The following is a 27799-nucleotide window of genomic DNA, read 5'->3' on the forward strand; positions in this document are numbered from 1 at the left end:
CGTGTCCTCGGGGATGTGATGACATGTTTTTTGTGCTGTCCTAACCGTTTTTATGAAGTTGTTTGTTAGGTTAAACAGAATGTGACGGTCAAGGTGGAATAGATAATTGCCGAAAGAAGGAAGCTGGAGAAAAAATTCGGAATTATACATTAATTCTGGATTAGAAGCCTTCTGATAAAAATAAGTCACTTCGCAAGCGGTTTATTATTTTTTCGTTCGGTTTTATTTTTGTCTAAATATTCTTTTGCGGCCGCATTAAATTTAGAAAGGTAAGGATGCTGTAAGGTGACACGAGTTTGCAAAATAACACCGTTTATGTGTGAATGTTGTGAAAGATTTTAAATGTTTTTTTTTATTCTCATTTAGCATTAACATTCATACGTGGTACCACTAGCTGTGATCACGTTATTGTTTTATTGTTGTTAGTTTTGTTTAAATTTGGTATCTTTTGTTTGACATTTCCTATACGTTTTGTAGACAGTGGTGTTTGTTTATAAGACGGGAAGTTGGTTGTCGGGGTGATTGTTCGCTAAAGAGGAAAGTAGGGTGTTCTAAATTCAAATTACGTCTGGTTTGGGCTGAATTTAGGTCGGATTAGTTTTCATATGTAACTAGGAGAGCTGTAAAGATTAGACTATCTATGATAAACCCGTAATGGCTTGTTAAATATTTTGATCAGGCAATGGCATGTGATCGAGACTCTGGGGACCAGGCTGTTGTTTACATCCATTTTTGTTAAGAGGCAGATTTAAAAAAAAAATTGAGTTACATCTAGACGTTCTAAGCAACAAACTGCGAATCAAAACTAGAGTTAGATCTTTTAATAGCTACACAATTCCAGTCGCCACAAGCCGTTATATATTCTCTATACTGCAAAATGACTTTTTTTTCCTCTTGGTTGAACTTGGGGCATCCAAACCCTTTGTTGAAAGACCTTCTGATGGGGGAAATCGCCTTTTGTCGCGGGGGGGCGCAGTTTGTTTAGGTAAAGTATTGTGTTGTGGTTACATTGTAGCTGTAAGTTCTGTCTTTGGACTTTTGTTTTGCTTACTGAGTTCCTTATATCTACGAAATGTCCGCACCTAGATAGCGACTCTTGTCTTTCGACCCACCGCAGGGAAATAGAGTGTTTTTATCTTTCCTCGCCGAAGTCATATGATTGAATATCTCTGATTCCGGCGTGGGACTGGCGAGCAGCCTGGGTTATGTGTTGCTTGGAACGCAAATAAAAGCTGTATTTTCCGCGACCATTTCTTCTCTCTTTATCGGTGATGCTGATGTCAGTGTTGAGAAGATGAAATAAAGTTAATCGGTGCAGAAAAGTGTATCATTTTCTTAAGTACAACAGAGTTTTGTTTACGTTTTAGTTTTAAGTTTTAATGCAAAATGGTTTTATTCGGGGTTTTTTTATCTTTTAGTAATTCAATAGTAAGAGAGAGGTATTCGTCTAACCCCCAAGGTGTTACTGAGATCCCCCAATTAGCTGTTACGGCGAATGAAAGATAATTTTATTTTATCGTTGGTTTGCTTTAACAGACCTGTAGTCTCAATTACTCTTCGATTATAGGAAACCTCACTTAATAAACTAGTGTATAAGAATCTCAAATAGGGCATTTTCCGCGTGATTGTTTTCATAACGTGTTAAAATATTCTCCGTCAGCTCGGAAGAGGCCCAAGACAATAGTTTTAAAGTAGCTACAGATCGTTAATTTGACCTTAGTTCTGTAAATTTTAAACGAATTCAATGCAAAGTACTTCATTCATCCCCATCGGATAAGTGTTAACAAGCAGTGTAAATACAACATATTTGAAATAAAATTGGTAAAAAAACAAAGCATAACAATATTTCTAAAAAATCAATGAACAAAACAGCAGAAGGTACATAAAATGATTATGAGAGTAATTAAAGTGCATGTGTATTGTATGGTCCTATACTACAATACAAAATTATAATCAGTTTATTGGATATTAAAGTACATGTACATTTTCAGAGGAGGCTCTATCCAATAGAGATCAATCACATTGATAAACTGTTCGTTACCCACATTATTAGTAAGCCTGATGGCCTGTGCAATGAAACTACATTTTCTTCTATTTTTTATTTTCTTCTTGCACCATGGATAGCAAAAACATCTTCATCGTTTTTTTGTAACTTTTGCCTTCAGGTAGAATATGAGATGGGTCTTTAGTGATGGCATGGTCTTCCTCGGGATTTGATGGATATGTATATTAGTTGGATAAGTTTTAGAAATGTAAAAAATAGAAGAGACATTCAGCTCCAGCTATAAGCACTGTGAACAGAACTGTAAATAGGTTATCAGTGTGCATGACTCATTTGTGTCTTTTAGTAGTACTGAGTGTTTTGTTAGGTGAATTAACAGCTTTTGGAATAGATGGTTTCGCAACACATCCAGATGATTGCTATACTGTCTTACATGTTTCAGCCTTTCCACTAAGTGGATGCATGTACTATAACTTCTGCATAATACTTCAGATTTTGGATGTGATGATAAACTGTTAAAAAATATGGAATTTCTCAAATATTTTCTTGGAGCAGTAAAAATACTGAAAAGTCACAACACTAAAAATGTAAACTTTTGCTTTTGATGGCATTGAATAAAATATTACAAGTCACAAGCTGACATGCACTTTTTTAACATATTTGCGGAGAACTGTACAGTATGCCTGTGTTCTGCCTCACCATATAGTGGAGAAGCCATGGTGGAGTTATTTAGCCTTGTAATGTCCTTACTTAACATATTGGTAATGTTTGTCTTTCGTAACTATGCTTACAATTTGAGTTGTCTCATTTAAGTACACAACAATATTCCTTTAAAGCTAAATGGCCTGTTGCTTTTAGTGTAGACTGTGCAACACTCGTGGATTAAATTGCACTCTCAGGTAGATATATGAAGGCAAGTGATATTGTATTCTTTGATGGGTGAACAAGAAAACAAGTCGTTCTGGTTTTGGGTTTCACTGTAGCCCCATGCACAGTACAGGTGAACAGATATTTGCAGGAAGTAAATGGTTCTCTTGGCACCAGTGTAATTTAGTATTTGTTTTACAGGAAGACTTAAAGAAAAAAAAACGGACATTGTGTAATCTTTGTAGCTGATGTTAACCCATTGTACTGTACATGAGGTGTAGGATTCATCTGCTCCCCTGAAGAAAATTACGCAATACTTTTTTTTCTTTTGGATTTTTTTTAAGTTGACCTTTTAAACTAATGTTCTAGCAACGTAGCTCCCTTATGTTTTGAACTGATAACCCACATAGACTGAGTTGTTTTCCTAAAATCTATTTATTGAATGTTGTACTAACCATTGCCTCATTTTTCTGAATATATAATAACACCTGAACTCATTTGTGTGTCACAGTTGTATTGTTATCAATGCTGAGACCTGTAAAGAACATTTTTGCACCGTTTCGTTCTTCTTTGCACTTTGTTCTAGTACACTTAGCATTTGCAAGTTAAGTATATGTGCTGTGTTTTTTACGTCAAACCTGCTGCTATTGTTACATCTTATAGTGAGAGATTTTCTTTCTCGTTGTCATAGGGCGCGTACTGTGACCTCTTTGGTCCCTGCAGGAAATAAAGTGCACCAAAGGTGGATGCAGCCATGGTCTTGATCCTGGGCAGAAGGTTGAACAGGGAAGATGTAGGGGTCCGTGATTCTCCTGCAGTGAAGCGCAAGGTCTTTGAAGTGGACTCCAAGACACTGGTGAACCACGACATCTTTGACTTCTCGTCAGGCTCCTCGCACGCTGAGAGCATACTGCAGGTGCTCAACGAGTTCCGGGACAGCCGTCTTTTCACCGATGTCATCATCTGTGTAGAGGGCCGCGAGTTCCCCTGCCACCGTGCGGTGCTGTCCGCCTGCAGCAGCTACTTCCGGGCCATGTTCTGCAACGACCACCGGGAGAGCCGCGAGATGTTGGTGGAGATCAACGGCATCCTCGCTGAGGCTATGGACAACTTCCTGCAATACGTCTATACGGGCAAGGCCAAGATTACCACAGAAAATGTACAGTTCCTCTTCGAGACCTCTAGCCTCTTCCAGATTGGGGCCCTACGTGATGCCTGTGCCAAGTTCTTGGAGGACCAGCTGGATCCCTGCAACTGCCTGGGCATCCAGCGCTTTGCTGACACGCACTCCCTCAAGCAGCTGGCCAGCCGCTGCCGCACCTACGCCATGCAGAACTTCACGGAGGTGGCCCAGCATGAAGAGTTCCTCGATCTCCGGCGGGATGAGCTGGAGGAGTACATCTCCAGCGACGAGCTCGTCATCAACAAGGAGGAGATGGTCTTTGAGGCTGTCATGCGCTGGGTCTACCATGACGTGGAGTACCGCCGGCCCATGCTCAAAGACCTCCTCCACCATGTTCGTATGCCTCTCCTGCACCCCAACTACTTTGTCCAGACTGTGGAGGGGGACCGTCTCATCCAGAACTCCCCTGAATGCTACCAGTTGCTCCATGAGGCCAGGAGGTACCACGTGCTGGGCAATGAGATGATGTCTCCTAGAACCCGACCTCGCAGGTAAAGGCAAAATGTGTCTGAATGTGCTTGTCTGCGGGGAGGTTTTGTAATGGTGTAGGTATATTGGATTTCATTTGACCAAATGTGAAACTTGGTCTTTTGTCCATGTGTTTTTTTATTTTAAGGATTAGGCATAAGTTAGTGACTGTCAGTGTTGCTAGAACAGCTCTGTCAGAATTCTTTGTTTCAATGTCTCCTTTCCATACACCTTTCAGATGAGCTGCCTGTCATTATTATAAAGAGGTTAGCTGTAATTATATGATTAGTGCACCTCCTGTTGGGGGAATTCAGACATGATAGTCTCTCATTCTTGTGCTTTCTAGTTATCCCTTGTTTACCAAATAGTTTTGTTTTTCTTTTTCTTTTGAAGTGGCAAGGCTGGGGTTGTGGAGTAAACATCAGCTAGCCTGCTCTTTTATTAAAAACATAAATTAATGATAAGAAAGCCAAAACAAGCAGATAGTGGCAGGTGATAAGGTTTTTCTTCTGAAACTTGAAAGGGTATAAAATCCAATAAATACTGTTATGCTTCCCTGATGTCTGTCAGATTTTATTGTTCTTGTTCCTTCAGACCATCTAGCTGGCAATTGGCTTCATGTGTACTGAGCATCAGAAGATGTATGTCACTCCGTGCATGTTTTTGGAAAACTGAGTATTGATGAAAAGTTCTGGTATCATTTTGATTCAAGATCATTCATGACTGACCATGATACACCCAAGTCACTTTGACTGTTGCATAAGGTTGTCATCTCTTTAGTACATCTTAAGAATAAGACCTTTGAGCCAATAGTATACAGTATATTGAGTCTGGGCTAAGGTGGAGTAAGCACCAGTGGATCCACGTTTAGCAAGGTTTTGTATACGCCACACTGATGGCCATCAGTAAGTGTGCCACAGATTTTCAGAATAATAATCGTCCAAGAGGGATGGTCTGGACAGGAGTTTAGTCTTTACAGAAATCCACTGGTGGTGATTAATGGCAGCCTAACGGCAAGGTATATACTGTACAGTATATATATTGTTCAAGTCCTGGCATTTCACTTGCTGCCCTAACTGTCACACCATTACAGTATTAGAGTAGGACAGTACGTAAGGCTTATGTAACAATGGCCTTCTTGTGAGATGAGAATGTGAAAGTTGTGCCCTACTCATCATACTGGAGCCCTGGTGAACATCTGTGGGTTGAGCTCTGACGATGTGTGGAATCTAGGACTCAGGGATCAGCTGACAGGCACATGCCTGTCCAGAATGTGCAAGTAGAATGGGCCAAATTCCCATAAGATAACATCTGCAGCCAGGCGCAGAGTATGTGTCACGTGTAGAAATTGAATTGCTTCCAAAATTGACCCCACACACTTGCCTATTACTTTCAGAACAGACGCCATTTTCATCGAATCCTTTAATGACAAATGTAAATCAGCACAATCAATCGATCCAGTTTTTGACTTCTTCAATAAAATGTAGGACTTCTGCAGGTTAGATATGCAGCATATAACTGTATGATTTCTGAAATCTGAAATAACAAAACAACAGAAAAGACTTTCCTTTATTGTAAATTGTTCTGCATCACTTCATAGTACTATCATCGTTAGAGTTTGAAGGTTTTCTGTTCATGCCTATTCTATGTTAAAAAGAATAGGCTTTTCCGTTAAGGTCTATCTTCAGATACTTGTTTCCCTCCATTACAGTGTAGGGGTATTGTATCTCTTCAGTTACAGTGTAGGGGTATTGTAACATTGAAAAAAGACAATACACAGAGCCCTTATTCTTCTTTGGATGAAGGTGTTGGCTTATAAACCCACGTAGGAGGCAGCTGGCTCTGCAGACAAGGCAGGAGTTAACTGGAGTGCAGCCCGGTGTCAGGTAGCAGCTGGATGACGCCTACTCTGCCTTGTCAGTATCGAGGCAGAAAACAGAACGATGATGTCTTTCTCTGCACCCTGAGGGCCTCCACTTCCTGCCTGTTAAAGACTGTGTAGTAGCCTATTTAATTTTCTACCACTGCAGAGTTTGTGAATTGCCTTAACTCTGTTTTTTAGCTGACTATACCTTTTTATTAACTCACTGTGACTTTCTGAAGACAATGTCGAGACCAGGTGCACAGAATTGTAGAACAGGTAAGTTAATCGTTGTATCAGTATACACAGTATTCATATACACTATATAGGAAATATAATTATTTGTATTATCATCTGCCAACACTCCTAATGTAAATTGGACATCAAGTGTTTATTCCTGTACCAACAATGTTGTTGGCCTGTTTCGTCTGTTATTCAGGCTTCGGTACTGTATATTTCTTGATTCTTTCAAAGTTTACAAGCAGTTTACAATGTCAGTAGGTTTACACTCAGCCCCACCTGCTGAGTCTAGTGAAGTTATTGAATCTCACTGCCACATTTGTCTCCCACCCCCCACAGGTCTACAGGCTTCTCAGAGGTCATTGTGGTGGTTGGTGGCTGTGAGCGAGTGGGGGGCTTCAACCTTCCCTACACTGAATGCTATGACCCGGTGACTGGAGAATGGAAATCTCTGGCCAAACTACCAGAGTTCACCAAGTCTGAATATGCTGTCTGTGCCCTGAGGAATGACATCCTGGTCTCAGGTAAAGTGAATTGGTGGCCTCCGTAAATTAAGGCCTGTCTACTGTTGTATGTTTTCCATAATATGGCTCAATGCCAAGTTTGTTAAAGATGGCACCTCATTTTTTTTCCTTAACATTGTGGCCTAATGCATTTTTACGGCTTGCATGTTGAAACAGTCTGTCTAGTACTGCATTTAACTGGAGAACAGTATAGAGTTGAGGCTATGGTGAAAAATATATACATGGCTCTCGGCCTACACAGCAGCAAGTCATGAATTCATTATTACCACATCCAGTACTCATCTAATTAAAAATATATTCAATATACTCCTCATCGCTCTGAATAAGTTTCACGACATTGCCCCCCCCCAGGCATGAATAAGTGTTATTTTTGTGAGTTAGTAGTAATTGGTAATAAATTCAAGAATGTGAGGTCTTACCGTTTCCTGTGGCTTGACTTGATAGTGTTGCCAGGTTTTCTTACTAGAAAGCTTTATGGGATGGTTCTGTAGCGGTGAAATCACTGTACCACTACAATCTATAGAAAAACTTTGTAAACCAACATAAAAGTTTGAGGAAAATACGAGGAAAGGGTGAAATTGCTGTGCACATATTCAGTGCTAAAGAATACCTTTCCATTAATATGTAATTGGTCACCTTACAGTGATAGGTTTCATGATCAGAAAGGAGGGTTTGTATGTTTATATTCCTGTTATGTTTACAGGTTATATTTTGTGATACATTTGATCTTCCTGTTCTGTTGATGTTTCTCCCGCAACCATTGTTTGCTATTCTACCCATCTATTGTTGCAAAAATACTTAAGGCTATTTACGGCTAAATTGGACAAAGACGTCTGTCACTGTTACACCTGGTTTCTTTTTGTCCAGGGGTAATTTACAGTATATTGCATTCACAAAAAAGAAAAAAAATGGTATTGCAGGTTCATTATTTTGGTGTAAGATTCTTGTTTTTTTACCTCCTGTCCTACATAAAATGAATCTGACTCACTTATAAGATACGTAGGTTACCTGCTAGAGAAGACCATTTACTGCTATTTTATGTTTTAGGTAATTTTTGCTATGTCCTGTCACTAGAGAGGAGCATGGAACCTGTTCCTCGATGTATCTTGCGAAGTCTGGACGGAATTTCCATTGAGTGAACACCCTGAACTTGAAAATGCAGGCCGCAGGAGCCAAGTACTCTGAAAGTATTACTCACAGCTTTCAGAGCACACCCTGTGTGGCTCCGTGTGCTCTGGGATCTTAAAGGTTGATTTATATGTCCACTCTTCCACATTCCCAAGAATGCCAAGGACAATTTACCAGTTCTCCTAGCTTCTCGGTCAGGCCTTCAGATGCAGCGTTTCTGAAAGGAAGTTTCAATTCTGTGATATCGCCCGCACTTAGAAGAGCTTTGTTGGAGCTTCATTTACTGTCACTGGGACATGTGGTCCGTCAGTTTTCTTTGGCCTTAAAATGATTTTAGGTTCTCTCTCTCTTGCCAAATCAGGTTTTTTTTTAAAACAGGAACAAGTAATTATTATTTAATATGACTGATACACTAACACTTACAGTATTTAGTACTATGAGATTTTCACAACTGCCAATCCAGCTATTTCTTCCTTATAATTGAAGTATTCAACAGCGTTAACCATGTACATTTTTTCCAAATTGCAGTTTAATGTGCTGTTTTCTTTCAGACCACAATGTCCTAATCTCTCAATCCAGATTGAAAAAAACTCAAATTCAGATAAAACTAATGAGCAATACTAGTAAACGGTCATGATTAAGAGCATTAAATGTAACTGTTACTTCCACAGTGTCCATAATCCAAGATGACAAGTTAATTGTGCACTCACAACCAGAGAGGGCTTGGGGAAACAGGAGACTGTATTTTCAATTTGAGATTTTAAAATGAGTACTATTCACAAAGGTACTATTTAAGTTACCTTGATGATAAATGTTTTAAAAACACTTTCCTGACGGTTTTCTTGCTTCCTGTAATGTTAATAATTCCATGCTACTTGCATTTCATGGGGACAACATACAACAAATTAAAATTAATGGTGTCTTTTTAAAATTAATATGGGTCAATGCCATGTTTTGTGATTAAAGATCATAATTGATTCCTAATACTATTATGAAAACAAAAGCTTGAATAACCTGGGTGGCAAGTTTTTAGAAGTCTTGTGTCAATATTAGGTGCTTTCCACTGGTTGTGTAATGCTAGCATCACTCTATAATGTATCAGTTAAAAGGAGATTGTGCAACTTTGCAACCTGCCTTATTTTTTTAAGCAACATAAAGAAGCATAGGACTCCTTTAAAATGAGTTCAGTTGTTGCCTTGGGCCCAAAGCATTAATTACTAGCCACTGGAAAACAGCTCAGACCAGCCATTGCGTGACTATTTGCCTACATTTCCATTGTCTTACCTGACAACAGAACAAATATCATCATAACAGGCCCAGAGACCTGATGGTCATTTGTGTCCTGTCTTACAAGAGTCAGGGTCAACCTAGTGTCCTGAATTTAACACAGTGTGAGCAGTGAGACATCTTTTGTGGCGCCAAGGTGTGAAAAGATTTAAGGGGCATCAAATCCTCCACTTCTGCTTTTCCAAGTAGGCTTTTCACAGGGAAAACAAAAAAGATTGTAATCAGTGAAAACCAATCCAACCAAAAATGACATACAGATAAGATGCCGGTATAAGAGCCCACTTTGAAAACTTGAAGCCAGCCTGAAGTGGAAGTGAAATGGCGCCAGATGTAGTATTGACAATAGAGTGGGTGATGCAGGGATGAAACTACCAAGCCTCTACTACCTGTAGATGTGGATACTGACTAACTGGCATTTTACAGTAACTGGTTTGATGACAAGCTAAACAAGTAAAACTAGTTTGTTTTATTTTAATTTCGTAAGTTCCTTTCTTAAATTGATCGTTAGGCCTAATTTTCAGTTGTGGATAAACCATGGGCAAATTGCCTATGTGATTACATAACTATGCATTGGGCTGTTTGCCCACACAGAAAAGGACATTTTGTCTGTTTATTCTTCGTGCTGACTGCAGATTAAAAGCAAGCTGCAAGGAGTTATTTAAATGTGTTGATGCCGGTTATTTAAAGGATAAATTAAATGATGAAATGGGTAGACTTCTAGGACGAGAAGTTGAATGGGAGTCATAAGCAGATTCAATCAATGCTTTTTAAAACAAAATGAAAATGAGGTGAAATCCAAGGTTGAACCTTAATATAATGGTCATTCGTTTGCTTTTCATTCACTTGCTGCTGGAAGTCATCATAGTGTATGCAGTTTATTAATAATTTGTGGTCCTTATTCTGTGATGTAGTAGAAAAGCATATGTTGGTACAGAAATGGAAAAATTAGCCATTTGATATAAACTTCTCACTTTCGTATCCTATTATGAATGACATTATTAATAATTACGAGTGACCCTCTCTCATTCCATTAAAGTACTTTCTGAAGATAATTCCAAAAATAGTTTGCAGGTTAATGTACAGGGCTCCAAGACTCCCATGTAACTTTGAGGAGTCCTCTAAGTGGTGTTTTCTGTTGGAATATTTAATTTAAAAGTCCAAAAGTGATCTAACCAAAAATGAAATTATACAGAGCCCATTTTATGTTACTTCTTTCAGAATTCTGTGCTTTATTTTTAAATCTGGCTTCAGGCTGGCTTCCAGTTCTCTCTAAATTTACATAAGGACTAAAGCTAACCATTAATGAAAATCTCTGTTTGTTGAAAACATGCACTTTCATTATTCATACAAGTGATATATTCTTGTTACCGGGTAACCTCAATGCAGACTAAACAAAGAAACAAGTGGCAGACCTAAGTGCATGTACTGTAAGCATAAAAGGAATATAGTTTAATTAAAAGGAACAGTGATAATGAATGTGTGAGAACAATTAACTGGTCACGGCTTTAATAAGTTGGAACGTATAGCCTAAGGCTTTAGGAACAGCAATACTCGCTTTCTAATTTGCAGAAAGTAGCATGAGAGACATTGTCCTTACTTATTATAACTTCCCAAATCTTAATCAAAGGCTAATGCTTTCAGGACCTGGGTTAAAAATAATGGGATATTCATAAAGAAAGTAAAGAAAAGTGGAAAGTACCACTACTGTGTATATTTTGATTTCAACTTGCTTTTTAATGTCTTAACATTTGTCTTATCATTAGAGCATGTTTTGGGTGGTATGGTGCTATGGCCTGTTTGTGCTGCAGTTTGTGTTTTTTACCAGTATGACTGCCTTTTTTGTCTAATTTGTAATGAAGTGCTTCCTCATTAAACTTCCCTGAACTTTATCTGTCTCTGTGATCTACTGTATCTTCAAACACTTGGAGAGGAACCAATGAAAGATCGAAATGAACACTCTAACCTAGGTGTTCTAGGCTGAGGTTGATTGTCCTTGATTGGCTCGTATGTGCGTGCTGTTTGTGAGCCTGTTCTGTATTATGCGCAGTCAACAGTGCAAAGAAAGAGGAATTTCATTTCTTCCTTGGACATTTGCATAGCAGTTGAAAGATTTGCATAAACCCCTCCTCCCCTGTGAAAATGGACCCTTGTTATTCCTCTTCGAAAGGAGATTGCTAGATTGAGCTATATCATCATTAGTTTAGTCCTAAAAGAATGTTTGGCAACAGACAAATTACAGGGCTGCGCTCCAATAGTTGGAGGCTCCAGGGTCTGTAATGATGGAGCTGCAATGTTAGCCGTTAAACTGAATTTTTGAAAGCCTTTAGGGCTGACTAGGGAAAAGCTTTCTTCTGGGCTGTTTTGAATGGAGTGACAATACACTTAGATAGAAATTCAATATTCACATGCAGAGAAAGACACAAAATAAAATGGTTAGAATGCATTTTCATTTTGTCACTTGAATAAAGACTATAGAGTATCCAATAAATACTGGTTTCACAACTTGGTAATTCACCTCATAGAATGAGGTATATTTAATTGACTTACAATGCTGTAAATTTGGACATTTTTGTGCCATTTATTTCAGCTTCTTGCACATACCTGGGAACACTTTATTTTTGTAAAGTACTGCATTTGAAACTGTGACATTAGAACAGAGGATCTGTCTGGGCAAGTGTGTCTCTTGTACAGTCTCTTGATCTTTGAAGATTAAATTAAGATTAGAACACAAAATTAACACAAGCTGATGAATTAACTCAACTTTGCGAAGCAGAGTCAACCCCCTTTTGTGTCTGTAGTTTATTAAGAAAAAGTACTCTGTAAACACAGACTCATCTGACTGAGTAATCTCATTGAAGTTTTTCAATGAGATTGTATTTACGCTTTCTGATGTCGTTGAAGCTCAGTAAGGATGTCTTTGGATAACAAGAATAGAAATAATCTAGCTAATTAACTGAGTAGCTCTGGATTGTCTTTGCTTTCAGGAGGTCGCATAAACAGTCGGGATGTGTGGATGTACAATTCCCAGCTCAACATCTGGATTAGGGTGGCCTCCTTGAACAAAGGCAGATGGCGTCATAAAATGGCTGTCCTCCTGGGCAAGGTAAATAATCATCAGTCCTGTTTTGTTGTATTTGTACCTATAACATGAAAGTTTGCACTCATGTCTTACTCATAGTTGGACATGGACAACATCACCAAGATCACTAAAATGTTTGTTCTGTACTTTAAAAATATGTCAGTCTTGCCAGTGTAGTGTCTTATCGTTTTCTGTTGTTCTGTTTTAGGAAGAATCCCCTATAGTTATTTATGAACTGTCGATATAGTTAAGTGTTTTATAAATATTTACATGGTACATTTATTTTTTTAGATAAAATTGTAGTGTTTAATGTCCTCCAAATCTAAATTTACCAATTGTTTATCTTTAAGAACTGTTACACACTTAACTTTGTAATGGGAGTGGTAAAGACTATGCATATTTTCCTCAAGCATCACCAACCAGTCTTCTATAAGCTATGTGTTGTCATACTTTTTGTTGCACATTTCTCATCACCCAGGATTTTATATAAGGATTTGATATTTTGTGATATTTTATGACATCCCACATAAGGTGAGCCAACCTTATGCTTACAGCAAATGTATGGGTTCAAAATTGTTTGAGAAAACACCTTGAAAATTTAACCTCTTAATTTGGGGGGGGTTCATGACCATTTTAAGTATGACTAATATCTTATCAAGGATATGAAGAGTTTCTAAAGAAAGAAAGATCTTGCCAAATCTGCATTTAGGAGATTAACACCTGCGTAATATTTTCAATATTTATACTTTGAAGCCTTTAAGAGTACAACTTTTATGGTTTCAAAAATCTCTCTCAATCATACTCTTTTAAACATAATGTGTGTGAAAGATATGGCGAAGTCTGTTACTCTTTTCCAGATCAGATACTGGATAGTGCAGATTGTTGTGTTGTGAACCTCCTTCCATTATTCTGTGTCCATGGCAATTGCTATGAAAATAGAGCATCATTTTAATTCACTGCCTAGTTCATGGCTGTGCTCATGCTTGTCTATCTTATCCACGGAAAAAGATATGACGTTTAAGTATATGGTGTTTGAATGTCATTTGGGGTTTTAAATCCTTTGCCTGATCCCAGCATTTGCTTCAGTTCTCATGTGAACGTGCATCTTTTTCCACCAATAAAAGCAGAGACTGCCTTTTTAATATTCCATGTATGGGTTGAGAAAAAAAGAAAGGTTAGCATAATGTATAGCTTTTTCACCCTTTTTTTTTTGCTCACAAAAAGAACTTTTTCCAAAGGGACAAATAAACTTCATTGGTTTCTTTTTTTTCTCTTCAGCCATTTTATTTTTATGAATAAATTCTTAGTACTTACCCTAAGCAATATTTATATATAAGCAACCTAAACCCTGTCTCTCTTTTATTGGCACTAACTGTACACCATCCAGTATGTTTCTGTCTTTAAGTAGGCAGAGAAATGCTTTCTTCTCCTGTTGTGTCTAATTACTGGGATGAGAGGTAAATTAATTGATACTGCACCAGTCTGGCACTCAGTTGAAGATGGGGAGCTTTTCCAGCCTTCCTTTGTGCAAGTATCTGTTACAACACGTTGTAGTTCCTCTCTGTACTTTTCCACCAGGGTCTAGGTTCTGCTCTTTGTATACTTTATGTTGTCAACACATTGAGTCCTTTATTCTATAGAAGACTTTAGCAGCAAATTTGTTCTTATTTAAAAAGTCAAATATTTCTTATTAGATGTATTTGGGTGTGTTCTAATTTACCGTGAACATAGTGTGTAAGTCCAGCATTTATACTGAGCCACTGCACTTAGTACTGCACTTTTTATACTTAGGCAACAATTGAAATGATGCCAAGATAATATTGTCAGTAATGTTCAAGGGAACTTTTTTTTCTGTTTATGTAGATGTGAGGCCCTTTAGTACTGGATTCAAATCATATATTGTGAGTGTTTTGGTGACACCTTGCTGTTGTAAGCGAAGAGATGTGTTTGAGGTCTTATTTTTAGAATACTCTAAGCTATGCAATGGCTAATAAGCACTCTTAAATCATATGTACAGGTATGCCCTGGGTTGAGTGCAAACTTTTTTTTAAAATCTTTCCAAAACACTAATGTACAAAAGCAAAGTGCTAAGACCAGTGTTGAGGTATTCCCCAGGTGTTGAATGATGACTTGTAGGAGCAAGTAGCTGTAGACATGTTAATTAGTGTAAACAACACTTAAAGGTATTATTTTCAGAACTAAGGCTGGACCTGCTACTGCAGTAACAGTAGAGAGACATGCAACAAAAAACAGACTATTGTTAGAAAGAATGCAATACAAATCCAGCTCCTTAACATGGTTCATGTTTCTTTGTTGAACATATAAATGAAATTATTTTTTAGGTCAACGGGAAGATTTTATCTGAAAAACAAAGCTGCATCTTGTGCAGGTAGATTTAGTTATTTGCCCTACTGGTTCTGATAATTTTCGCCTGCATTTCGCCTGCATTGTGTGGTGAGGAATGATGAACTATGAGTGCCAAAGGCCATTGTCTTCAGAGCATAGTAAGATCACTGTGTACTTGATATAAGTTGTCCTATTTGCCCCACTTCCACCTGTTGGTTGGTTGTATTGTTAAATGCTGAAATAAATAAAGCAAAGATATCCAGATTTGGTTAATTTGTTGTGAGATGCAGGCATAAATCTCTGTTTTCTTTTGTAACTAATCAGATTCTATACTTTAACAGCTCTTTGCTGTTATAATACGGATAATATTCATATTCATATTTGGATAATATGGTCACAAAACTTTAACTTTGTTACCATGTCTAAGCAGCTTATGATTCAAATAAAACAGCCTTCATCATATGGGCCTTTTAAACTCTGTCAAAGCAGTTTGTCACAAAGGCAGAAGAATTAAGCTAAAATCAGTGAGATCATCCATGATCTCTTTTAATACAGAAAAGAACAAAAAAATACATTCTGTCTATGACAGTGTATGACTCATGTTCAGATAGAAGTTTAAAAGGTATGTATAATATACATAAAATATTACTGTTTTATATTAAAATAAACTCATGTCTTGATTTTCACTACTTGGCAACAAAAGACTGTTTCCCTTGGAATGTTTACATTACCTTACTGTTTTGGAACAAAGTGTTCGGTGTACTGACAGTCTTGCTTAATTGTTTTTTAGAAAAGTGAGCTTGCAGCTTGGATTTCTTCCTTGGTATTGGTGTGTGTCCTAGAATATATGAAAGAGTTGTTTAGTCCCCGAGGGTCATGACAATCAGAAGCTGTCTCTGATACAACAGCTTGGAACATAGCCACAGATTGAAACTAAGGAACAGTGTCTAGGGAGTCATGACTAAATTTTATCACAGGGTCAACAGTTCATGTCGACATTTTACAAGTGTATTTTCTTTGGAAGATTAACTTTTTAAAGAACCACTATTCTAAGTTTTTTTTTTTAACTTGATTTGCTGTGTAAATTCATTCAGCTTTTCAAAAATCTAAATGAGGAGATTAATCTTAGTGAAAATACATATTTTACTAAGTTGTTATATGATTTTTCTATCAATTGTCTGTTTCACCATTCACACTTAATTAATGGTCCCTTGTCAACAGTTCATAAATTCAAAGGATGGTTTTTTTGAGACGTGAAAACTGTGAAGTGAGCTGTGAACTTAGAAGCCTGTCACATTGTAAAAGGATCTTTCTTTTTCAGTTATTGAGTAAAAGGTGTATTTTTCAATTTAAAGTAAGTTGTATGCCTTTCTACATAAAACACTATTCACCCAAAGACCTTTTCATATTATGGGTTGAACAATAAACAAAATTAATTGAAAATATAGACTATGTATGAAGTCCTTCAGTTATCACAGGATACAACAGAAAGTTTATTAATAAGGGTTTGTGTGGCCATGTTTTGTACATTTAATAGGTAGGAACTATTAATAATATATATTTTAAAAGAAAAATAATTGTATAATGTCAGAATGTGTTTGTTGTCTCATAATATACTATAATTTTAGGCCTTTGGAAATTAAATTCTGCTCTTCCACTCCGTAAGTGAGAGTAAGTACAGAGGAGCACCTGAAATTAACCTTTCAAATTTAAACATTACACAAAACGTTTGAACCAGAGATTCAAACCAAGGCTGTCAGAAAGGCAGTTAGAGAGGCCTGAGGAATACGAAGGACTGGATATCATCTCAGGCTGCACTTCAGACAATAAGCAGTAATCTACGCTCCCCTCACTGTAATGGAAAACACAGGAAGTGCTTTCCCCCTCTCCCTGGCCACTGGCCAGTCCAGAACCGTCCTGTGAAGAGAGCAGTTCTCAACACGTATCTTTCAGTGTTTATTTTTATTACAGTGTTAAAATAACTCTATAAGGCAGTGGGTCTTAGCCTGGGCTATGAACTGCCCTTTCTGTAGGTGCAAGACATGCCAGATTTTTTTTTAATCATCAGAAAATCAAAACCAAGCACAACTACTCTGTTTCATCAAACCTAGGTCTTTTAAGGTAAACTTTAAAAATGATATATTATTTTAATGTGTTCTTAATTTTCCTGTGTAATTAAAATAAATTATAGAATAAGTTATATGTTATAATATATCTTGTATATACAAAACTAACCTACTTCAGCGATTTTTGATAAGGGAGGCAAGAACATATTTTGAGAACCAAAGGGGTGCTGGCTGCAGTAAAGCAAATTGGTGGCGTACGGGGTGGTTTTGACACTTGGTGTCTTCTTGACCACGGCTCGGAGGTGCACGCCAAAGTGTGGCAGGTGAAGATATTTCGCTTGGCCCTTTTCATGTCGTGCTCTCACACCTCCTTCACAGAAGGGATCGATAAAGAAATAGAACGGAGCATAACATACACCATCTACTAGGTTCTACTAGTAAATGTTTAGTCCAAAATTAAAATCTTAATCCACAATTTTAATCTGTATTTGAACATGAGCTTTAGGAGTAGATAGATGTGCAAGTTTTTCAGCCATGTATGAATCTGTTTGCAGCATTTATTTATGTACTGTATGAATTTTGATCCCTCACCCCACGCACCTCTTTGCCTGACATTGAAAGTAAATGTTTACATTTTGTACGTCACATTATAATGTGAATACCAATTTTGTTTCATTCTGTAGGCAGTAAAGTACAGTGAAAGCTTTCAAACAATACTGTCTCAATACACTACTAACAGCAAAGTGCACCTTATGCACACATCAAAGAACTTATTGTTTTATGTAGTGTTTCATTTCAATAAGGTAACTTGTTCTACCAGTTTCTCTGAAAATAAGCTGCAGGGCTTCTATTGTTCAGCATATACAGTATTTCCATTAGTGCTATAGGTTTCTTGTAGGTGTATTTTGAATATGCTGCATTCTTGATCTTAAAAAAACTTTTAAAATGTGTAGTTTGTATTGTTTTCTATTAAAATATGTTTGAAGAAATAACTGGAAAGACAGAGAAGCATACTTATCAGTTAACTGTTGATCCAAGGGTCTTATAAAATCATTTGTTTAAACCTATGAAATCATAACCTGGATGATTGTCCAGCTATGCAACTCACTGAACTAAAAAATGTTTGGATTAATGCCAATTTGTTTAATACTGTTCACATGTAGGTCATTTAAATGCATCATTGTACTGTTGGTACTCAAATTTGCAAAACAAGAAATACTATACTATTTTATAAATTAGCCTTTTAAATATTGTGTATTCCCCCTACTAGATTGTTTCTCTTCATTTGACCTGGCTTTAGTGAAAACAGATTTATAAGTTTTAACTGCACATACCCTTTTGTACCTGTTTTGTGTGTTTTTTACCTCACTTCCTCAGTTCTTGTGTAAGTGCATGTAGCATGATAAATGGTAAAGGTTTAGGTTAAAATATTGTTTCGAGGGTGGGGTGTCTGGTACATGTAGGTATCCGGTGTGTTTTTTACTTGACGTTAGGCTTTGGGAGGAATGGGATGAGAGCAAGAGAGGTGTTATGTTTACTGAAACAAAAGAATTGTATATCTTAATATAAAGAGTAATATGCTCATACTTTCAGTAAACTGTAAAACTTACATTTGTGTCTTACATGAATTATAGCTTAAAGATTGAGAAAAGAAAACACAGGGGTTCCTAAAGTTCCTTCAAAAATGATCTGATTATCGCAGGAGAGTTGTCATTGCCTCAAACCATCTGATGGAGCTGTTGTCCGTGTCTGAAGAGTGTTCGTCCATGCCTGTGCTCTGCAGGTGTACGCGGTGGGAGGATATGATGGCCAGAGCCGGCTGAGCAGTGTGGAGTGCTACGACTCCTTCTCTAACCGCTGGACAGAAGTGGCACCTATGAAAGAGGCCGTCAGTTCTCCAGCTGTCGCCAGCTGTGTCAACAAGCTGTTCGTGATTGGAGGAGGACCTGATGACAACAGCTGCTCCGATAAGGTGAGCTGACAGTGTGGCTGATTTCAGCATCTTCAGTAGAGCTTTCGGAGAAATTCCCAGCTAGAGCCTTTAGAATTTCATTTGGTCTTAAGGCAACCACAAGTTAAGTACTGTAATATCAGGGAAGACAATAAATTGTTAACAAATAATGTGTGAGTAATGATTGTTACAAAAGGGTTGCATCGGATTTTGGCAATAGGCACAACACATATTGTAAAACCATGATTTTATTTTTGACAGTGTATAATAAATAATGGTCTTTGAGATAAATGTTTGAGGCAATAAATGTTTGCACTTTTTAGGATAAAGTTCATGGGACATTAACTTTTTTCTAAAAAGAATGCAATTAGCAAACAATTTCTTGCTAGTGAAATATTCTTATTTGACAGCAGATCCTTTTTTCAGTCTGGGACATGATAAAATTCAGGACAGTGAAGGAACATTAGCTGCTGGCAATTATTGTGGAATATAAAAAGCCCAGTATGCTCTGAGGCTGACAGGAAAACAGGCAGACAATGAGAAAGCAAAGACCTGGTATCGAGTTGCAGACAAGTGTAAATCTCCATCTGTTTTCTGGTCCTTCTTGCCACACATTCTGAGAGCCATCTGTTGGCACATGTTTACATGTCACACAGCTCACTGGCTAAGGGCCGCCCAGGACACACAGCATAGTGCATTGGTGAATTTTCCTAAAATAAAGTACCTACAATAGTGAGAAGAATTAGAGGTGAACCACTTCCAGTAATCTTAATTGTTAGCAATGTGATGATGGTATAAGGCAGCATGTTGTTAACAACTATTTCACAGATAGGTAATAGGCTCCCATAATGTTAATTCTGCTGTTTTTCTACATTTGATAAAGTCTGTTGTAATTCTGGATCTTTTGCTAATACAATTTAAGCTATGAAAGCAGGTGAATCGAGGTGGAGCACCTTTGGCCTTTTTGGATGTTAATGAATTTGTGGTTGCTCCAAGCAATCATGATTCATAAGTAGTGTAATTTCATTTCTAGCAAAACTTGTCTGAAATCTAGAACTTATCATCAATTGCATTGTGTTTATGTGCTTGAAGCTATTTTAAACGTTTTCATGATCACACACAGGGAAGTACAGATAAGAATTTCCTATTAATTACTGTACTGCTTTACAGTATGGGATGTTTGTGGGGATGTGTCATATGGCTGCTCAGTCCGAGAAATTCACCTACAGATAAATGGCTTCAGAGCACACACCTGCACTGGTGCATCTTCAGTTTTTCCACACTGAACAATGCGTACAGTTACTGACAATACTACTAAAGTGGTAGGATACCTGGTAACCAGAGCAACAATCAATTTTTTTATTATAGATTTTTAATAATATGGAAGTGAAGCTCATAAAACATAGGCTGTTATTGGAATATCTTTAAATTAGAGGATATGGCCCCGTCTCCAGAACACTATGTGATATTTACTGGTGCTTTAAATCCATTTCCTTTTCCTTGACCATCTCCACTTTTTGTCAAAAGCTATTATTCCATTTAAAAGGACTGTATACACTTGTATTCAGAATATTGTGTTTAATATTGTGCGCACAGGTTTTGGTGTTCTCTTTCTGATATTTTGTATTTTACCTGCTACCGTGTGCATGATTTCAAATTGTTTTGTTGTCACAGAATGTAAAGTGTTTTGTGTACTTGCACTATAATATCCCGACAAACTATCTTAAAAACTGAAGAAGGGCCAGAACCCGTTTGCATTCCTTAACAGCAAAGCATGTGGTTATAAGGTTTGAGACCAGCATTATTTTAACACATTTAAAGTATGCCTGTAACACTAGGGAACTTAGCTCTGTCTGGAGGGTTTTCCATTCACATCTGGAATCATTTCTTCTTGGTGCTGTAGGCTTACAAAATGTTTCCTGGCCTTAGTCATAGTCCTTACAATTATGAGTTTTTGTTTAAATTTTAATGAATCTATCATTTGATTAAATGATGATCGGTAAGTGAAAAGATCCTCAGTAGTTTTGTTTGTTGTTATTTCAGATAAAATACTGCTAGATATTTTAAAATAATACTAGATTTTTATAAAAAGGTTTTTTTCTTGGATCTGTGATCTTATTGACTGAAATATACAGTACATATATAGTCAGTGATTATGGAGGCCAATTTATTCTTGACACTCTCTGAAGGAGATGGCTGAATGTGACCGTTTCTTTTTGATTTGTTGCATCATCTTTTATCAACATAAAGACAGGTTGCCATTCAGCACATTTTCTACACAAGCTTGAAAACCATGTGCAGAAAATGTGGACAGTATTTCTTTTCTGAACAAATTAAGAATGTGGAGGATGCATTTTCAAATATTTTATGTAGCACATATACTGTAATTCTGAACTCAGCATGTCAGCACATACTGTTTGGCCTTGTCACTTACACATAATATTATAATATTTTGGCATATAGGATTATGTATCTACAAGAACACAGATTATTAAAGTTGTCTTATTGTAACATTAGAGGAAAAAGGTTTTATCATTCTGACTCCCAGCATGAACATTACTAGGAAAAATGTAAACTATTACAGATTAGTTATAAATGTTCATTGCTGTCTTTTGAAACATGCTGTATATAAATTCAACTCTCATCTCATCTGCAGCTTAATGTGCCCATCTTCACCAGAAGAATTATTTCTCTTTAATGCTTTGGCAGTGTTTCTCGATGAGTCCAGGACCAGGCTTTCCAGGGATAAATGGAGAACCTTTTTACCTCCTATTTACATAGCTCTGAATTAGTGATGTCTGAACTGAGTGGGTGCCACCCCATCACTCAAAACATAGCCACAGTCTCTTGACAGCTAATCACGACCATGTGTCTACCAGTTTCAGCCAGTCATGCACTCAAAAACTGGCTTACAGTCGTGCCAGGACACACTGTATTACTGCAAGAGCCAGGCTGGCCAAAACAATTGTTGCTTCTCATTTTAGTATTCCATACAAATCATGTCATTCTCTTTAAGAAGAGCTCAGGTCATGGAAATTGTAAATTTAGTGGCACAACGTTGATGTTAATCTGTACTGAAACACAACTTTAAAGAGCAGAGTTACATCACTTACTGGAGAAACCGCCAGGGTCAAACAGGGTGTGGTGTGTTCCTTTTAGCTCTGAAAACCAGGAGGTTTACTAGTTCACATATCCGGGTTCTGCATCTGCATATTACTTAAAATAAACCCAGTCCCCAAGAGCTGTCACATCTGTGTCAAGATTGTTCAGTATTACAACAGGAATAAAACACTATTCAAAGAAAACTGTCATCCATTGATTCATGAGAAAAGACATGCACTAATGAAATGTAGAAACATAAAATCTTATGTAAAGTATGTTTTATCCTGTGATTGTTATTCTGATTCAAAATGAATTATTCAGTAACAATATAATAAGCTCACCATCTAGGTTTCATTGTCATACTGTCTTTACAATAAATTAATCTCTCTTAATAATGGACTGCTGTGAAGATTAATGAAATGTGTACAGGTTTTAAATGTTTAGATGTATATTTATGCAGTTTTATACAAGCTGGAAAAGTACATACAGTACAGTATATAACCTCTGTTTTCATTGGCAGGTCCAGTCCTATGATCCTGAGACCAACACCTGGCTGCTGAGGTCTAACATTCCCATTGCTAAACGCTGCATCACTGCAGTGTCTCTCAACAACCTCATATATGTGTCTGGAGGCCTGACCAAGTCCATCTTCTGCTATGACCCCATTGAGGATTACTGGATACATGTGATGCATACGTTCAGTAAACAGGTAGGTTACATGTTTATGAAGTCTGGTGTTGTTACAATTAGAAGGATATCAGTAGTCCTTTAAGTCCTTAAGTAGTGCCTGAAAAGTTTAAGTAAATTTGGCAGTTGTAAGACTGGTCTGATCAAAAAAAGAAATAAAAGTCTTTGTTTGAACTAGTTAATTACATTTTATACCAAAGTTGTGAGAATTTTTACAACAACAAACTATTCTCCCACAAGAGTGTGTCCAGCTTTGTCTCCATTGATTGGGTCTGTGTGACTTTGTGCAGGAGAGCTGTGGCATGTCGGTCTGCAATGGCAAAATCTACATCCTGGGTGGGAGGGGAGAAACCGGAGAGGCCTCAGACAACATTCTGTGCTATGACCCAGCCACAGGCATCATCACTGGGATGGCAGCCATGCCACGACCCATCTCCTACCACGGCTGTGTGACCATCCACCGCTACAATGAGAAGTACTACCACTCCTGACCAGCCACTGCCCGAGACAGGCCTCCGCTGCAGGACTGGCACTCCCAGGCCATCAAGCCCAGGGGTGCCCCCACAGAAACCATAGAGTAGATATAAGCTGAGCCAGCAGTAGCAATATTTTGTGCCTTGGTACCATTTTAGATTACAGGACAAGCGAATACACCGCTTTAACTGGTTTAATCTTGTATGCAGAAGCAGAAAGTGTGGTTGCTACCCTCAACGTAAATAGTATGGATGCTAGAGTTTGTAAGCATATTAATATTTGGAGTTTAGGTCTGAGTAATTATACTGCATGTTTAAAGTTAAATATGGTCAGATTAACTCTGGGGTTTAATTCCTTGTAATAATTAGAGAAGCCATGGTCCTTTCTAACTGTGAGAACTTCCAAAGCAATGATATGCACATTTACACCAGTATGAACAATAAACTACTAATAAAAATTTCAGAATTCCAACTCACAAAAAACAGGAAATGAAATTGTCCAGTCATTCAGCAGTTAGTAGGTTAAACATTGCAGGTTCTGAGTAATAACTAAATGATGTGGGAGGGTAATTATCCATTTATAGTAATGTGATCATGTTTGTTCATGCCCTGTAATCTAAAGTGCTCTGTTTTTATAATGCATCTATGTTTCTCATGTATGTTTATACTTGTCTTTTTGTCAGCTTATATTGTACAATAATCAGTTATCTTTGTCTGGTTTTTAATTATTTGTTATTTTTATTATAAAGTGATGTTTTGCATTTTTGTTGTTTTTGATCCAACATTTTATCTTGATAACAAGCATAATTCTGTAATAACCAGTAGGCTCTGACTCCTTTGCCCTCCCCCTCACTAGGAGCTTCAGGGAGGAATTACTTGTAGCAGATGGAAAAAAAAACATGATTTCTTATCTATCAGCAGCTTTGCAAGTTATGCTAAAGTGTCACTGTGCTTTTGTCAGGACACCCAGAACATACAATGCATTAAAATAAAATAAGCACAGAGCAAATGCAGGACATGTACCTGCATAGCATTGAGACCCATATTCCATATTGTTTCAAAAAGCTAACACATTTGTAACAACCATGAGGCAGGCCTACGGTTTTTGTTTTATATTAACATATTTTAAACGTGTAGTGACTAGCTTCTGCTTTTGATAAATGCACCCAGTAATGTTTTGCAATAGACATTTTATTTGATCAGTGATTTTCACGTGCTCCAAAATCAGTCTGCATTAGATGAGCTGTGTAGACTGAGATTTGAAAAAACGCATTTTAACAATTTTCCGGAGAGAATTATTTCGGGCAAGACTGTGCCGAAGGCCACCTACTTCATGGGAGCTATGAGATGAATGTGGACTGGTCAGTAAACGTTTACTCTGCTTTCCAAGTCTTAGGTGCAGAGTCTCATGCTGTGAATAAGCTGTCTTTCTTTCCAGGCCATTTTGTCACTTTTCATGAGCAGTGTTCTATAACAGGGGCTCTTCTACGTCCTTCTTTTTTGTATTCTGTAACTTTTGACAAAGCCCCACCTGGACACCACTATCTGTAGATAATGTTTTTGGGTAGACTTAATTTAATATTTTAGAAATATCTTGTAAATACTTTTTTATTTTTACTGTATCAGTAAACGTTTATCACTTGAGTTCATGTAAGAGAAGTGTGTGGATCCTGTCTGCATTTTCCTAGCTCCTTGCCTCATGGAACTTAGTTGGTACCTGTGATTTTACAGTAGGAAAGAGTGATACTATCTGCCGTTCGGAAGAAAGCTGAATCATTACATTTGGGTAATAACGTATGCTGTTGTGTGCATTTAGTATTTGACAAATTGTGTTTTGTTGATTTTATAGTAGTTCTTTGTTTCCATTAAGCTACAATTTTATATACTTCACAGTCTACGTATAGCTTCAGGTATAGTATTTAATGTGCTTGGGGATGACTGCTTTTGAATGTTGGTATTTCTAGTGTCATTAATATCAGGCAAGGACTTGGTAATGGAGATAAACAGAGTGCAGTTAATTTTAGTTCCTCAAGTTTTCAGTGTGCACTTAAAGTTTATAAAGGAAAGAATTTCTCTAATAAGGACAACATGTTAAATCTGAATTTTATGAGGATGTGTTGGAAGTCTTAAAAAAAAAAGCCTTAACAAAATAACTTTTAGTGGGACAACTACTGATTAATATCTACAGACGTGGGGTTAAAATCATGAGATTATAATATAAACAGAAATCTAAATTGAAGTTTATTGGAAGTGCAACAAAGAAATGATTAAATATTAAAATAAAGACTTTGAAGCATAAATATTTGAGATCAATTACAGGAAGTTAAAAATCTGGAAATACTGTGCTAGTGTATGATTAGGTGAGACGGAACGATCAGACAGGTTTGCCTCTTGTTTCATGCCATGTTCTAATTGTCTACTGAAAGGAATTACCATACATTTTCTGAAATAATTTCTCTCCCATTTCTTTCTGTGTGTCTGTGTAATTCCCACCTCCTGGTTTCAGTCAAGGGCCAGTGAGATTGAGCAGGATTGTGACAATGCGGCTGTGGCTACAAGTTTAGTGAGTATCATATTTACACGAATGCCAAGTTTTAAAGGTTTAAACAAGATTTTTTAAATTATTATTCTTCATTTCTTAATGGGTTATTGGAGTTGTGTTTTGAGTGTTGTTTTATTATTATTGGTATATACCATGTGATGCCGCTGTCAAAATGGAAGAAACTGGTGAAATGTAGAGGATAAAGCAGCCCGTCAGGGGTGAGGCTGCCTGTGGACATGGAGAGGCTGTCTGAAGTGGCAAGGGATGTCAGTCTTGTGGGAGACGAAGCAAGTGAGTGGTGTACCACACACTCCCAGGCAATTCGGAATATTATACCTATAGGGGAGACAGAAAAGTGGTTTTGTTCTAATTGTGACTGTGTTGAAGGGACTACACTCCCTTATGAGTTCTCCAGCTGGCTAATAAAGACATTGTCTGCATGGTAGACCATTCTTATTGGAATTGTCCTCCTACATTTATTTTATAGAACTGAGCCTCTCCAACCAAAGATTCAAGCTTACACACCCTGTGATTCAGATAATGGATTTATTTGATCTCCTGTTTATTATATATGCTTAACATTTAAAGATTAATAGTCTGTCATCTCAAGAACAATGCAGTGAAGGCCAATTATGATTGTAACTGATGCTGAGATATTGTGGCATGCCTTCATTTAATCATGGACAGGTGATATAATAGCCTTTTCTGGTGTGCTAAGTTGATTTGTTACTGAATTTTCTACTAGACTAGTTATCTTACTTTGCCTTTAATTACAACACAAGTGCCTTGAAATTATATATCAATTTAATATTTTGTTTGTTTGTTTGTTTTTTAATATTAGAGTATGAGAATACACAGCATTTGGTTAAGGAAAACATTCAAGCCAGTTTAAGTAGAACACCTATATCGAGAGGGAAAAATTAAACTTAGCAAGTAAAAGGTAAATCAAAGAATTCCATAGAACAAATAAAGTGAAAAGTGTACTGATTAGTCTGCTCACATTTACTGTTTATAGCATAACATAACTGGTACACTGACACAAGAATTTCAGGAGCAAACTTAGTTGATGGTGTATGCCATACAATGGTCAATTCCACAAATCATTATTTTATTTGGAGAGATTGTTGTTATGTAAAGGCTGCATGTTAAAACTAGTTAACCTTTTTATTGATAAGCCAGTAATTGACATGTTGTGTAATGGTTGCATTATAGTATTGCGTGATAATTTCTTTTCTCTCACCTTTCATTTTATTTAAACATTTTGTATGTGTGTTAAGCCACTTGCGTATGATTGTACTAGATGTATCACTGATGCCTTAATAAAGTAACTTTCTCCTAAATGATTGCCATTTTTATTGAAACTTTTCTGTTGTAATTTTACTTTGAAGAGCTAGGGGCCTCATCACTGCCTGAAAATGTTGGTGGGGTGGTGGCTGCTTTCGTGCTTCTAAACATTTGCAAAACCTTTTCTTGCCCAGTGAGTCTGAAATAAAATAACTATTGAAATGTAGCAAATCCTATAAATCAACAAAAACTTTATTCCTATTTAATAGTCACATCAAGCCGCTATGTAACAAATGTCAGTGTTTGCCTAAAGAAAAAAAATGTAAAGACTTGTTAGTGTTGATGTACATTAAAGGGGTTGAAAATGTCAAATTTCCCAATGTTATTTATCCATCATAAACAAATTCAGAAATCATTTGTTTTACACTTAAGCCTACAGTTTGCAGAGGAATTTACAATAAATACTCTCGTCCTCTTTTCTTATTTTGTATTTTTCCTCTGTAATCCTGTTATATGCAACTTCAGAAACCTAAAGAATTCATCATATTGGTTCAACTGTGAAATGACTGGGCCTTTTGCTGACTTTGGAAAGATGTACAAATGGCTAAGGAATCCATAGCCACATCCTGCCACTGTTTGAACTTATGTCCCCTACAGCACTTTTTTTGTTTTAGGCCTCGAAAAAGCAGTCCAAACTCCTATATACTCT

General features: G+C 37.1%; 1 protein-coding gene across 1 annotated transcript; it reads left to right on the plus strand.

The window, feature by feature from the left end:
• Nucleotides 1-27146, plus strand: klhl24a (kelch-like family member 24a). The gene is made up of 7 exons (XM_006637765.3): nt 1-269; nt 3561-4543; nt 6961-7145; nt 12545-12663; nt 18835-19023; nt 22625-22813; nt 23082-27146. Exons 2-7 carry the CDS (start codon nt 3624-3626, stop codon nt 23280-23282), a joined length of 1803 nt encoding a protein of 600 aa, XP_006637828.1. The 5' UTR covers nt 1-269; nt 3561-3623; the 3' UTR covers nt 23283-27146.
• The last annotated feature ends 653 nt before the right edge of the window (nt 27147-27799 follow it).

This window comes from Lepisosteus oculatus, chromosome 13 (assembly GCF_040954835.1).
Source record: "Lepisosteus oculatus isolate fLepOcu1 chromosome 13, fLepOcu1.hap2, whole genome shotgun sequence".
Lineage (NCBI taxonomy): Eukaryota > Metazoa > Chordata > Actinopteri > Semionotiformes > Lepisosteidae > Lepisosteus > Lepisosteus oculatus.